This window comes from Rutilus rutilus (assembly GCF_951802725.1).
Source record: "Rutilus rutilus genome assembly, chromosome: 10".
Classification (NCBI taxonomy): domain Eukaryota; kingdom Metazoa; phylum Chordata; class Actinopteri; order Cypriniformes; family Leuciscidae; genus Rutilus; species Rutilus rutilus.
Genome location: NC_140215.1, coordinates 38780329 through 38796311, shown reverse-complemented (window position 1 = coordinate 38796311; position 15983 = coordinate 38780329). Strand labels below are relative to the sequence as shown.

The following is a 15983-nucleotide window of genomic DNA, read 5'->3' as shown; positions in this document are numbered from 1 at the left end:
AGGCAGAGCCGGTGGGAGTGAGGAATGAGGCGGAGAGAGGACTGAGACAGAGCCAGTGGGAGAGAGGACTGAGACAGAGCTGGTGGGAGAGAGGACTGAGACAGAGCTGGTGGGAGAGAGGACTGAGGCAGAGCTGGTGGGAGAGAGGACTGAGACAGAGCCAGTGGGAGAGAGGACTGAGACAGAGCTGGTGGGAGAGAGGACTGAGACAGAGCCAGTGGGAGAGAGGACTGAGACAGAGCTGGTGGGAGAGAGGACTGAGACAGAGCTGGTGGGAGAGAGGACTGAGACAGAGCCAGTGGGAGAGAGGACTGAGACAGAGCTGGTGGGAGAGAGGACTGAGACAGAGCCAGTGGGAGAGAGGACTGAGGCAGAGCTGGTGGGAGAGAGGACTGAGACAGAGCTGGTGGGAGAGAGGACTGAGACAGAGCCAGTGGGAGAGAGGACTGAGACAGAGCTGGTGGGAGAGAGGACTGAGGCAGAGCCGGTGGGAGAGAGGACTGAGGCGGAGTGAGGACTGAGACAGAGCCAGTGGGAGAGAGGACTGAGGCGGAGTGAGGACTGAGACAGAGCCAGTGGGAGAGAGGACTGAGACAGAGCTGGTGGGAGAGAGGACTGAGGCGGAGTGAGGACTGAGGCAGAGCCGGTGGGAGAGAGGACTAAGGCGGAGTGAGGACTGAGACAGAGCCAGTGGGAGTGAGGACTGAGACAGAGCCAGTGGGAGTGAGGACTGAGGCAGAGCCGGTGGGAGTGAGGACTGAGGCAGAGCCGGTGGGAGTGAGGGCCGAGGCCACATTGGCCACATCCACATTGACTAAGTACCCAGTCCACATACTCAATAAATGTCCCTCGAGGATCATCTACGAGCAGGCAAGCCTTTGTTTGGCTGTTTAGTCCTGCCCGAAAAACACACAGAGGCTGCTGCCATTGGAGCTAATGAGATGGACCAGACCTAAAATGCTCTCTTTGTGATCCTAGAGGAAGCGATAGCCCTGTGAGAGGAGGAGGATTTGTACTGCTGCTAGATCCATTTTATAATAAATAATAAATATAATAATAAATCCTTTCTTCACTCTGGGTTTTCTGTCACGAGGTGAAGTGGATCTAAAGTGCAGCGTACTTTATTTAACAAAACAAAAGAGTAATTTAAAAATGACTAATGCAAAACAGGAAGGCAACGCAACAGTGTGCACAAGCACAGACAATATCAGACAAAGAGTGATAGAGTTGAAGGCATTAAACACACTGAGAACTAATGAGGAAAATGTGTTTGTAATCAATGAACCAATGAGTTATCGTTACGTAATAGGAACAAAGGAAACAATGATCTACAAATTAAAAGAAGAAACACAGATTGTGACAGTAACAGTACTTTGTGTGTCACAGGGCTGTGTGATTAAAACTGTAGCTGTGGTAGACAGGTCACCTGGCAGAAGTCTTTGGCACAGCATTAAGGGGGTGGTTTTCAGCCCACAGACCGGTTTTCTTTTTCTTCTGATCAGAATTCCTTTTGTGCTTCCTTGTCAACAACAATATTATAGCCAATACAAGAAAACAAATCAGAGGAATAGTTATTCCCAGTGTTATTAATAACCAGTCAATCGATTTTTCAGCACCTAAAAAAAACAAATCAAATGTTAGATTGTTGTTTTTTTGGAAAAGAGAAAGATTTGCGAAGAATTATTATTATTATTTTCTTTTCAATACAACAAGAGAAGCCCATCCCTTTAGACCAGTGGTTCCCAAACCTGTCCTGGAGTACCCCCAACACTGCACATTTTCTTTGTCTCCTGATGAGTTAAATCAGGTGTGTTTGATTAGGGAGACAAAGAAAACGTGCAGTGTTGGGGGTACTCCAGGACAGGTTTGGGAACCACTGCTTTTAGACAAACAGAACACCAGCAAGTCACCAAATATTTCCACGTTTTACATATTTGGGTTTGCCATGGGGTCAAGGTTTGGTTGGTTAACATTGTACAGATATTTTGTGGCCAAATAGTCTGTTTTCACAATGATGGCCATTTAAAAGTTGCCTTATATTTAGTTTCAGTTATGCTTTTTTTTTCCCTTACAAGCAAATTATTATATTATATTATATTATATTATATTATATTATATTATATTATATTATATTATATTATATTATATTATATTATAACAGCTGTTTTACTGGTGTAGTATGCCCCTTAAAAGCACAATATGGACCTATTTAATTTAGTAATGGTGTACAAGCCTGATCCTAACATCACCCCTAACCCTAAAATCATATTGGCTGATTGGGATGTTGTTCCAGGAACATGTCCAACTTGGTGAAAACATGGTCACCATGTGGTTGAAGGGATGTGAGCAGGCTTATTTAGTGACTCAATCCTAGTGGAAATTATCAAAATGACTCAATTTGTTTAGTATGAAGACATGTTAGTTTGAAGATAGTTACCTTCAGTGTGGACTTGGACAGAGAGCTCTCCAGATGTATCTGAAACCAATTTCCTCCAGTTGTCAGCAGCTGGAAGATACTCCTCGACCTGACAGTAGTATTGACCCTCATCAGTGGGATGAATCTGCAGCACAGTCAGTTTGTAGTGTGTGGCAAGTGGTCGTCCAAACACCAGATGTTTATCACCGATTGGACTGTGTAAGGTACCATCACGCCTGGCAGTGAATATAGCGACTGGTTCTTCCTCCTGAACCTTGAACCAGGTGACCTCAAAGGTAGACTTATCACTGGACTGTGACTCAATGACACAGTCAACGGTGAACCCAGTCTGATGATTGGTGAAGTTGAGCATTCGGTTCTCCTTCTTAACATGCAGTTTACTTTCTGTTTAAATCAAACACAACATCAAAGTTTAAAAAATAACTAAATTATTTTTTGTCTGAATTTCTTAATTTATTCAAAAATACATAATTTACATAAATCCATAAATATAATGATTTGAATAAATCTCTTCTGTGATGATTTAATCTCTGCAATTTTTTATATTTTTAGTGACATGAAGTTAAAAATGTTTAAAAGGTAACTATTTTATGTTTTGGTGAATTGGTGGCTAATTCATATGAATTTGTATGATCTCATTCATACATTTTTGTACAATGTGCTTATGTCCCACAGACAGTTCCATACAAATTCAGTGAAAAGGCAATTGCAATAAAGTAAATGGGGTTGTTTTGTTTTTTTTACCTTTCTCATTGACAACAAGCTCTGTGGAACCAGACATGTTCTTTAGGGAATACCAGTCACCAAGAGGATCCTGAAGCCACTCTTCCACCTCACAGCGATACTGTCCACTGTCAGATGTTCTGACCTGATGGAGAGTCAGCTGGAAGGTCTGTTTCTGTCTTACTTCCATGCGGATTCTCTGGTCCATCTCTAGTCCAGCTGCGGGGCCAATCTTGACAACAGCATCTAGGTCCATAGTTAAGAGCATCTGGGACCCAATCATCCATGCAATCGTGAAACGAGAAGTATCTGTGGTTGTCGTCAGGACTGAGCATTCAATCTTAGCATCAGTGTTGACAGTGGTTTCCAGGCGAGACTTGAGTCTGGACAGGCTCATCTTACTGACTGTTGGTAAACATTACAAAATGAGGAGAGTAGAGAAAAAACAAGATATTCAACCAACTGCTGAATCTACAGTCGTCTCAATGCTTTAGGACAATACAAATGGAATTATATGAATTATGCAATGCGGCATTATTTACCGCCCCAAAAAAAGCACGTCTTAAACCAGACTGGTAGATTGCATTTGACTGCGTCTGTGTTCTTTAATTTTCGCGTCGTCAGTAGATCACACGCAGAACTTTCCACTCCCATCTGCACTTTAATGGAATTACGCTCGCTCTCACGCAGGAATTAGCCCTGCTTAGTAAATCTGGCCCTAGGTGTCTGTAACTATTTGCAAAATGTAACATTTGGTATAATGCGGTTATTGTGTATACTGTCACATGTATGCTTTGTTTAGTTTAGTTTCTGTGTTCCTGTTTGCCTTAGTTCCCTAGTTAGTCTCCTAAATTCTTAATAATTTAACACCTGTTCCGTTTTTACGTTGTTTACTCTCCCTGTGTATTCAAGCCCCTAGTTTCCTCAGTTCGTTGTTTGGTCTCGTCTAAGATAGCGTGGTTGTGTTTGCTATTCTACAGCTATCTCCTAAGTTTTAGTTTGTGTATTATAATAAAGTATGTTTTTTTTCTCGTACTCCTTTGTCGTGCGCATTCTCAACACCCACATCTGACACATACATTTTTGCTAGATTTGCATTTGCTGCTACTGAGGTTGGTGGCAACGCTTTATTTGGAAAAAAGTTGAAATCTGTGCTACCTGACTAGAGAAAACCTGTTGTCTAGAGAAAAAGAGCTGTTCTTTACTCTTTTGCCAAATAGGTAGGAAAACACCCATAATGCACAGAGCATACTACTGACATTGTAACAATACAAAGTGGCATTATAATTGGCGAACGTTCACTTTAATACATTCTTTTTTAAATAAACGGCTGTATTTACCAGGTTTTTGTACAGTCACCGCCAGCGGGTTGGAGTTCTTCATGGCTTTCTGTACATTCTTTTGATAGGCATCAACTTGGCACTGGTACTGTCCTTCGTGTTGCTTGCTGGCTTGTGGCACAATGAGCAAAAAATGTGTGGCTGACGGCTGTGTCTGAATGGACAGCTGATAGCTTCTCTGATCTCCTTCCCAGGCGATTTCTCCAGTGTGGCGTATGGATAAAATATTCGTTTGTACAGTAGAATTGGGGGGCCGAAACATCCAGCGTACAGCCAGAGACACTTTAGGCCCTTTGACTATACATAGTAATTCTACTGAAGAATTGATATGCACATTTGTTGTACGACTTTTCAAGGTCACCTGCATTAGAGATTCTGAAAAGAAATGTCTGCAGTGATTACTCATACTCTGGTATCAGTAACATGCAGTAGAAATATAAGTAATGACAAAGAATTCATGTCAGCATATCTAGACAGTTTCTCTGATCTTGAGAATAATGTGTGATTATATAACAGTCTTACCAACAGATTTAACCGAAATGGCTTTTTGCTGAGACTGTGTGTTGGCTTTCGTCATCTCTCCATTGCTCTGTACGGTCCACTCAGACACACTGCACCTGTATTCGCCACTGTCAGATGCTGCAGATGCACCGATCTCCAGGGTAAACTTTCCAGCTGGAGAATGGAGTGTTTGAACATGTCTGCTCTGATACTTTGTCCCAATATCTTTCATCACTCCCTCATGGGTCAGACTGATGACATCTCTGAAGGAATCCCCTGAGTCTTTCTTGTGTTGCCATGACACTGATAAAGGACCTTTGGATCTGGACACCAAGCAGGTGACCTGTAGAGTATCTCCCTCTGTCACAGCTTCCTCCGTCACCATGACCAGCGTTAGATCACTCTCTGACCAGACAGGCAAATAAACAGGCAATGTCAGTGTCTTGTGATGCAATACCATATAATTGAATTATTTATTTTTATCTGTGTATTTATATATTTGTTATAAATAATAATTATATGTCTCATTACACGGTAGATGTCTAGGATGTTCTTGACAGTGGAAATGACCAGAACACACAACACAGAATTGCAACACAATAAAGTCCACTTGACTGTAGAGGAGAATCACTGTAGCATTATTTACCTTTGGCGGTGATGTTCACTGTCTCTGGACTGGACAGTTGTTTTTGTATTTTTCTGAAGGTGCCATCATCATTTATGTCTTCCTGCCATACTTCACACTGGTATTGGCCCTGGTCTTCAGCCCTAGCCGAACGGATGGTCAGCAAGTAGTCCGTACGACTGCTTTTCACTGCTCTCATCTCCGCTGCATTCTCTCTCTCTTCATAGCTGTCAAACACTGTGAGCATCCCAGAAGATCCAATCTGAGCCACGTTCTTCTGGTCCTTCAGCCAGGTCACCGAAAATAAATGACCAGGAAGAATCTGTGCCTTCACACTGCAGTGGATGTCCAGGGCATCTCCCACCTGTAGGGCCTCCTTTGAGGCCTTCATATTGACACTGAACGAACCTGCCTCAGCCACTTATGAAACACAGGAAAAAGCAGGAGTAATTGTACTGTAAACTATTGACAGCAGAGAGCATAAAATGTGTAGATAAATGTGAATAAATATCAACATTTTAAGGACTTTTTTTTTTTAACTTTTGTACTCTAAATTCTTTTGGGTCACTAGGTGTAAAGCTTTGTGAAGCAAAACCAGTTGAGAAACTCTGGTTTAAATTACAAAACATAAATCTTACCTATTTGTTTGACCTCCACGTTACATGGTGTGCTGGTTTTGTGGGCAATCTCTGTCCAGGAACGGTCTGGGTCTTGGATCCACTCAATGGCTTTGCAGTAGATTTTCCCCTGGTCTGACTGCTGCACTTGCACCATCTTCAGTCTGAAGGTTGTGTCCTCCACCTTATCCATGCTGATAAGACCTCTGCGGTAGCGATCCTCAAATCCAGCTCCTGGCTTTACAGTCAGATCTTTGTCCAGAGTGATGATTGGTCGGGGGTTCTCATCCGCTTCACTGTGGAGAAACCAGCTGACCGACAGATGGGTGTGCTGATAAGTTTCACTGGAGCCCTGGCACTCAAGCTGAAGAGGATCACCTTCAGACAAGCTCTGAGAGGAAGAGCCAGAGTACGATGCCTTCAGGGTGTCCTCAATCACTGTGGATTTTTGCATTGAAAACATTAGTAACGAATGGTCGACCATTATGTGTTTTCAATGCCAATACCAATATCTAGAGAGTAACTGATGTCTGATATAATCGTCATTTAAATAAATATATGTACAACTTCAGCTTATAGCTGATCATCTTCTGTTGGGATGAATGCAAATGGCAATGGATGCTAACAGATGGATCTCTCTAGATATAGATCTGCCAATGAAATGTCAATAATCTCAAAATAGCCAAATCATCTGATTAATCACCAAAACACTCAAGATAAAGAAATATCTTACCATTAAGTTTTGTTTCTGCTTCATAACTTCCGAAATATCTGCCATCTGTGTTTGGGGTTTGACAGAAGATATCACCAGCATCCCCTTCCAGCAAATTTTTGATCCTCAAGAGAACTGAAGATCCTGACAACCTCTCAATCTCAATCTCTTTTGCCCTTACTCTACTGGAGTACATTGCGTAGGCAAAGTCTGTCTCTTTAGTACTGATGATATTTATATCCACGTTTGATTTCTTGACCTTAAATTCAAAATCCTGCAGAGATGAGCCTTTAAACCCGCTAACATTACAGGATATGGAGATGGGGTATCCTTTCACTCTATACAGAGGACCTTCCTGGATCTGGACCAGACGCTGGCCGTAGCACAGATCTGTGTGGAGAGATGCATCAGACAGGCAAATTGTTAGGAAGACTTGTTAAGTAGCATATATTAAATAATCTGAAATGTGTGGAGTGACATTAAATGTGACGTGATGAACAGGATGCACGCAACTGCATCAACACATTCTCTTTTTTACGTGGAAGTATGTCCAAAAACTCCCTAAACGCTGGATCATGCCTGTTGGTGTTTTTGTTTTCTTTTCTTTCTTCTTTTTTAACCCAGCCGTTGTCAATCTCACTCACAGTTGAAAGTAACAATACACCCCTCCTCCACCCTCTGACATAAGTCAAGTCAAGTCACCTTTATTTATTTAATGCTTTAAACAATACAGACTGTTTCAAAAGCAGCTTTGCAGAGATAACAGCAAAATGATTCAATGATGCAAACAGAGTTAATTTCTGCCACCACTGACACTCAAAGCGGTGGGCTGGAGTGAGTTGCCGGGGGGTTTGGACTATCTCGCTGCCGTCCGCCCGGGCAGACCATCCGAGAGTCTTGGCCGTTTGCTAAGGCCTGCTGCTGTCCGCCATGATGGGGAGGACTCCTGCCTACTGCCCGAACCCGGAGGAGCCGTTGCCGTCCACCAGGCGGAGGAGGAGTCATAGGCCGTCCACCGAGGGCTATCCAGGTCCACCGCCAGGCATGGCAGAGGAGTTCCCCCAGCTGGTGGAGGACTGGATGGCAGTATGTTTTGGGAAATGGACCAAAAATCTTTTTCCCCGCTCTCCCCGTGGCATGAGTGTTAATGAGTGTCACCTGCACGGCGCACCAGTCTCGAGTTCTCACGGGGCAGTTTCAGCAGCATAAAAGAAGGAGCGATGACAGTGAAGGACGATAGAGGACCAGGCTTGGAGCTTTTCCTTTTGTTTTGTGTTTGTTTATTTTGGATATTAAAGTTATTGAATGTTTGCCAGTTCCTGCCTCTTTCCCTGAAAAACTAACCTTGTTACATGTGTTGTCAAAAGTAAAGACTTTGGTACCAAGTCGGTGCTGAAATATGAAAAATGTGACGCTTTGAGCGCAATCGTAAACACCTCTGATTGCCCATTGTGTACACGCGCTCATTGGATATGTCTGTTATTGGCTACAATGATCAACGTACGTGAGCGATTGAGAGCACACAGAAGTGTTTGAAAGTGTTTCGAAAGCGGGAGCTTTTGAAAGCACAAGCAGGTGTCTATCAGTGGACCGGTCCGCTACTAGATCCCTGTTTTCAAACGCTCCCATGTGTATCTGTGTAAGCGCTTGGTCAAGAGCGTCATTGAAGTATATTTACAACATGTTTTTGAAGCGCTGATCATTGTAGTCAACCACAGACATAGTTGATGATTTGATGAGAACAATGAGCAATCAGAGGTGTTTACGATTACGCTCAACAGCACTAAAAGCATCACATTTTTTAAATTTCAGTACCGACTTGGTATCGAAGTCGGTTCTTTTGACAACACAACTTTTGCAAAGTAGAAAATTTAACGCAACTTTGAGGGGACAAAGCAAAACATAATTTGAGCATCAGCCACACAAAACGCTAATACTTTTTCATATAATGTTTACTTTCATTGTATAACAGTTCTATCTAATAACGTATTAGACAGGACTGTGCAACAGATCGTAAACGAATGAAGACAGTGAATGTGAGCACTGTGAGCTCAGGCTCTGGCGTTCTCACACCATCAAGCGCGGCTTACGCCACTTCAGAGTTCCTACTGGTGGTGCGAATGCAACCAGGAAAACGGCCCTAGAGGAACCACTAGTTCTCGGGGAACAACCCTGGTGGCTAGTTCCTATAACTGAGTTCCTAGAACTACCTGGTGCAAAAGCCCCTACTGATGATATCTAGGTGAAAGAGTCTCTGTGTTTGCATTTATCTGACTTCTGTGACGTGAGGCGGCTAGCAGATGGTGGTTTAGCCAGTATGTCTGCTTACTGAACTGCCCAAACAACCCAGCCGTTGAGTTAGAGTGTGGGCTTTCTGCATCCGCTTCAGGAGAGAGCAGTTCTCAGCATTGACGAATCGATGCACTTCTTTGGAGAAATACATTTTTGTAGTTTATACAAGTTTTTACTGTGTTACAAATTATATTATTTTATGAAATGTAACATACAGGGATGAGATATCAGTAAGCAAAAAGTGTCAGTCAGCATCGGCCATTTTGCATGATGATTTTTTTTAAATGATTATACTGAATCTAATTACTTTGGATGTTAAAAAAATGTCCCATGCATGTTAAACAATGATAAACTGCTATGAGAGTTGTATCTTATAACTCCCGTGGTCTGCAGCTTGGACAGGATGCTGGAGCGAGAGCCCAACACACTGTTATTGACAAGCTCTTTGAGAATGCTGATGTGGTGTGTTTGCAAGAGACTTTTTTAGCTATTCAAGATCTGGATAAACGTAACACTGTGCATAATGATTTCCATGGGGCAGGGGAATCCACAACAGACTGAAACACCAGAATTCTGAGTGGAAGGATCCCAGGAGGTGTGGCCATATTCTGGCACAAGAAACTTGACCCTTTGGTCACTGTGATCAGGTTAGATGTGGACTGGTGCATAGGAATTAAGGTGGTGCATAATAAGAATGTTTTTATAATCTTAAATGTATACACTCCATGTGAATGTCACAAAAATGAAAATGAGTACTTGAATAAGCTTGCTTCTATTGGGTCTTACATAAGGGAAAGTGAATATACATCCATATTTGTCTTGGGGGATCTGAATGCTGATATATCAGATACTAATTCACTTTTTGGTCAACACTTGACACAATTCTGCAAAGATAACAAGGTTATTTTGTCCACTAAGGAATTACTGCCAGCTGATAGCTATACACATGTGAGTGAAGCTTGGCATACTACATCCTGGTTGGACCATTGTATATCTACAGCTGATGCACATGATTGTATATAGGAGGCTGAGATCCTATATGGTTTGGCCACAGCAGACCATATTCCTGTCTCTATGTTCATAAATATTAAGGGTCTACCTGAGCTTGTCTGTAGTGACAGCCATAAACCAGGTGAGATACTGGACTGGACAAGGCTCACAGAAGACGACCTGCAATATTACAAGTTACTGACTGATGTGCACTTGAGTAATATTGAGTTACCTGTTGATGCAATTATGTGTGTGGATAGCAGCTGTAAGAATGTAAGTCACAATAATGACCTATGTGCAATGTATGATAGAATTGTGAACTGTTTAGTTGATGGAAGTGAACCACTAAGAAGTAAAGTGGTGAAACAACATATTGTAAGACCAGGGTGGAATGACTATGTCCGTGATGTTCATATGGAGGCAAGAGATGCATTTAGAAGATGGGTCTTAGCAGGCAAACCTAGGCATGGCCCAGTCTGTGAGCACAAGGTACGGCCTAATGCTAGGTTCAAATATGCTGTGCGTTTTATAAAAAGAAATGAGCAGACTATGAGGGCGAACTCTATGGCGAGAAAGTTACAAACTAATAATGTTTATGAGTTCTGGAAGGAGGTGAAAGTGGTTAACAACAGCAAAATGCCACTGCCTTCTAGTATTGATGGCATTACTGAACCTGAAAACATTGCAGAACTATGGAGGAGACACTATGAGAACATTTTTAACTGTGTGAAGAGTGATGTGTTTAACATAGGAGAGATACCTCACAGTGATGGTGTAGTCATCGGGCCAGAAGAAGTATGTTATGCTACTGACAAACTTAAAATGAACAAAGCCTGTGGGTGGGATAGAATAACAGCAGAACATCTGAAATACGCTAGTCAAAGTATTTCAGTTTTACTTGCTCTATGCTTTTCTGGGTTAATGAAGCATGGCATACTTCCTGGATCCATGTTATCTGTCTTGCTAGTACCTGTAGTTAAAAATAAGACTGGTAAATTAACAAGTATAGATAACTATAGACCTATTGCACTTGCAAGTATACTATCCAAGGTACTAGAAGGGATCCTTATGGATAGGCTTGCAGAATACATAGCGTCAACAGATAATCAGTTTGGTTTTAAGAACAAGCATGGAACTGATCTGTGTATTTACGCACTTAAAGAAATTGTCCATAGGTACAGATCACGCAATAGCACAGTCTTCATGTGTTTCCTGGATGCGTCAAAGGCTTTTGATCGTATCAATCATGGGAAACTGTTTGGTAAACTACATGAGCGTGGTGTCCCCTCTTACCTAATCAGGATACTGCAGTTCTGGTACTCTCACCAAACTATGCAAGTCAGGTGGGGGATGAGTTTGTCAATAGCCTTCTATGTCTCCAATGGAGTGCGGCAGGGCGGAATTCTGTCTCCGCTGCTATTCAGTCTGTACATGGATCATTTATCTAGGGAGCTAAAGGGCTGTAGGACTGGCTGCTTGGTGGGGGATAGTCTCATTAATCATATGCAATATGCTGATGATTTGGTGGTACTGTCTCCCTCCAGTGCTGGCCTGCAGCAACTTCTTAGAATATGCTCTCAATATGGACTAATGTTTGATATAAAATTTAACTCAATGAAGAGTGTGGTACTGATCGCCAGAACCAAGGAGGATATGAATTGTGTCTATCCTTCTTTCTCATTGGCAGGTGAACCACTAGAGGTTGTAAAGAAAGTTAAATATCTGGGACATGTGATAAGAGATGATGATGATGTGCAGCGTCAGTGTGGAAAACTGTATGGGCAGGCAAACATGCTGGCACGCAAACTCCACATGTGCACTCCTGATGTTAAAATCTCTTCAAAACCTATTGCACTCCACTGTATACTGCCCACCTGTGGTGTCATTTTAGCACTGAGAATTGTGCTTAAAATTCCTAGGTGGAGTAGTGCCAGTGAAATGTTTGTGTCTAACAATGTGCCCACTTTTAACGCTGTTTTAAGAAATGTTATGTCTAGATTCATGTGCAGACTGACAGGGTCTAAGAATATGATCATTGTGTCCATAGCTGATGTTTCTAAGAGTGACACAAGGTACACATCTTGCTTTTGGAAACATTGGACCCGAAGCCTGTATATGCCTCATCTGCATCATTCTTAAATGCTTTGTATTGTATTGTTTTATATTTATATATATATATATATATATATATATATATATATCTACACTGTGTTGTCTCTATGGACCTCTGTGTTTTGAACAAAGTTGATTGAATGTTGTCAGATCTCTGTACTTTGTTTATGTACAGGTTATAGGGAGTCGGTCACAATATCTTTCGTTGTCACAATATGCCCCTCGATCTGAGCTGCACCAATCACATCGGGTTATCTGATATAGGCGGGCCAGAGGCGAGATGACGACAGCGCTGTGACGTCGAAGTCATTAGTAAACATTGCAAGATGGCTATGGATGAATACCAGTTGTTTGAAACGGCTTTGGCCGCTACAATGAACGAGTTAGATTTGGCTTTTTATCTAAAAGAGGAACCGAAGACGGCGCTCGAATCGTTCCTTTGCAAGAAGGGCGTTTTTGCTGTTTTGCCGACCGGATACGGCAAGAGTATAATCTACCAGTTAGCTCCGCTGGTAGCTAAGAGCGTATGGGGTTTATTGTTGTGATTGGTTATAGTTTGACCAATTGCGTGCAGTGAGATTTTCAAATGCACGCTTGGTGCCGCCCCTCGAGCTGGCCGAGTTTCATTAGTCGACGCCAGACCATTAATCTTTTAGATTTAGGTCTGGATTTCCAGGCTAAGTTTATATATCACAATTATGACTTTATAACTCGCAAATGCGAGTTTAAATCACGCATTTGTCAGAATTGAGAGACGTCAATGCAATTGCAAGAAAAAAGTCGCAATTATCCTTTTTATTTTTTATTCAGAGGCGGAAACAAGCTTCCATAGATAATAGAGAACGGTTGATTACACTTGAAATGTTACTCTTAAATGTTAAATGTTTATTTCTAAAATGTTTGTTAAACAAGTTTAAATGTAGGTATACATTAATAAAAACTGAACTGTATTCATTCAAAATAAAGGTTGTATCATGTAAACACAATGGTTGCTCTGCTGTGTATTTTACAAAATACATGTCCCATGTATGAGGTACAAACAAGCTAGTATTACTGTAAAATGAACTAGCATACATTAACCTTTACGGTGAGTTTAAAGAACAACCCAACATGCTAAGCTAGAATAACCCACGGTTGGGTTTGTCTATATTTGGGTTTGACCTATATCATTTGATTGCAAAACAACTCAAACCGGGTTACTTTCCACCCAATGTTTTTTAGAATGTATAATCTATACAAAAAGACTACTTTTAGGCATAAGTACACATGTTCGCCTTGTTGCCAGAATGATTGTTTTACAATGTAATGTAGGGATGGTTGTATGGAATGCAGATTTTAAAACCGTTTCAAATCAAATCAATATTTCATGTCCACATTATTATTTATTTAGTGAAAAGCTTAGTATGTGGTATGACTGTACATTGCCCCTTAAATGTTCATCTTTCAACCTATGCTCAAAGCTGCTTGCTAGGAATTTTTCTTTGCGTAAGCTTCGGATCAGGATCCTGATCACCCGATCTGGGATTATTTTGTGATAACTGCAGCGCAAAGTTGATTCTGCACTAATTTAATCAAATATTAGATTTTTTTTTTTAATTAGCAAATGAGAATCGCTAAAAAATATTATTTTTATTTTATTATTATTTTTCAAGGTAATTAAAGCAACCGTTTTTCAGTAACAGAAGAATATGTACAAGTATGGTATTTGGGGTAAAAGGCGAAAGACACAATAATTAAAATGATAATAAACAGCTGACTGACTTGTCGATTTGTTGACATGACACGGTCGGATTCAGATGGTAAATATCATATATTAAGTTGGGTGTCCACCTTAGAGATAATCACCATATTTATAATGAAACCATCATATTTAAAAATATGATAATCATATCATATAATAAAATATGTTTTTGTTACCACTGTAAATCTATATAATATAATATAATATATATATATATATATATATATATATATAGTTTATATAACATTTTAATGACAGTATGTTTACTGAACAATAAATAATTATTATATTTATCAAAATAAACAGAAAATAGTACAAACTTTGCAAAAGTGATTGTTTTGAACAAGTAATAACTTAGACATTATTAAAACCATGTTACTTTAGATAAAGTATTTGCATCAATACTGTGTGCCTCTTACCCCGTGTGTCTGCATGTGGGGTAAAAGATCCTCCCTGAAACCTCATACATTTAAAAGACTTTTAAACCAAACAAACCACTTTTATGATTTATTTCCATACAAAATATGTTGCTCCACCAATGTTCAATTCAAACATATACTTTTTCCCCCGCATTTATACTAGAGTAGTGAAAAGAACATGTATCTTAAGGTGTGTCTTTAGTTGTACCCTGACACTTACCCTACACCTGGGCAAGGCGTCTCTAGACGTTTTAAACATAAAAGGACCAGTTCAGTCTATATATTTGTAATCTTTAATATAAAATGAAATTGTGTTCAGTCTTACCCCCCTGCAGGAGTCCTGTGAGACACATCAACAGAGACAGGTGACACAGTCGGCACCAAAAGTCCAACATCCTTAATCTGATCGATCCTTTCGCTTTCTCCCTCATCTCCTCAGAACAGGTTAACACAGGTCCGGCCCGGTTCTACGAGAACAGCATAACTCAAACCCTCAGTTAGTTGATACTGTAATAATATATTGGCGAAACAGGTTTGGGAAACGCTTCCGTGCGTATTTGTGTTTGCGCTCTGGACTGGAGATCCTCAAATGTACAACGTGTTTAAGCAGAGTTGAGCAATGCAGCCAATCACAGACATATATGGTAATCTTTTGAACGCAACGGCCAATCAGAGGTGTTTTAATGACTGTAAAGGGAGCGGTCTTGGCTCGCGCTCGAGGCTAATCTATTGAATAAAACTTGTTTTACAGGCTATGAAGTTTCGGAAGTGACATCCCCATGCTGGATTCACTCTGCGCGGAACAGAAATATGACATGTTGAAATAGTAACGCATTAAAGCAATGTAAAGGCAGACTTATACATTAATAGAAAATAAAACTTTGTTAAAAGTGATGACTTGTAATTTAAACAGTCTTAAATGTCTCACTGTACACTGCTATGGTGAAATCGTTGCTTATACAAAAATAAAGGTTATTGGCATCAATGGTTATAAAGAACCTTTAGCATGGAATCGTTCCATTGTACAGAAGAAGGTTCTTTATAGCAGAATGGTTCTTTAGATTTAGATTTTTATGTCTGTGTTTATACACCCTCAGTAATTTGATTCTGGAACCGGGCCTGATACAGGTTTCAACAAGCGCATAAACATGATGTTCTCTGACGCAAGAGACTGTGACAGTTCACACAAAACGAACATGTGTGAACAACAATTGAAACCTTACTAATCATCTCAGAGTTACATTTAAAAGCTACTCCACCGATTTTGTTGGTCTCGTTATCAAAAATGATAAAACTCTTTGAACCACGGGTTACCCTTTTTACTTTAGTGTGTGTGTGTCATGTGTGTGTGTGTGTGTGTGCATATTGATTACTATAATGTTTACAGGCCAACCAGTAGCCTAATTTTAAGATGTTCACAATTTGTTTTAAATGTAATTTAATAATTTAAACAACAATCATTCACACTTTTTAA

General features: G+C 40.7%; 1 protein-coding gene across 1 annotated transcript; it reads right to left on the bottom strand.

Moving 5' to 3' along the window:
• Positions 1 to 1106: 1106 nt before the first annotated feature.
• Positions 1107 to 15086, bottom strand: igsf3l (immunoglobulin superfamily, member 3-like). Its single transcript, XM_084421115.1, has 9 exons — positions 14835 to 15086; positions 6977 to 7345; positions 6265 to 6681; positions 5648 to 6046; positions 5023 to 5406; positions 4501 to 4875; positions 3182 to 3565; positions 2438 to 2821; positions 1107 to 1616 (listed from the first exon to the last, which is right to left on the bottom strand). Exons 1-9 carry the CDS (start codon positions 14938 to 14940, stop codon positions 1423 to 1425), a joined length of 3012 nt encoding a protein of 1003 aa, XP_084277241.1. The 5' UTR covers positions 14941 to 15086; the 3' UTR covers positions 1107 to 1422.
• Positions 15087 to 15983: the final 897 nt, after the last annotated feature.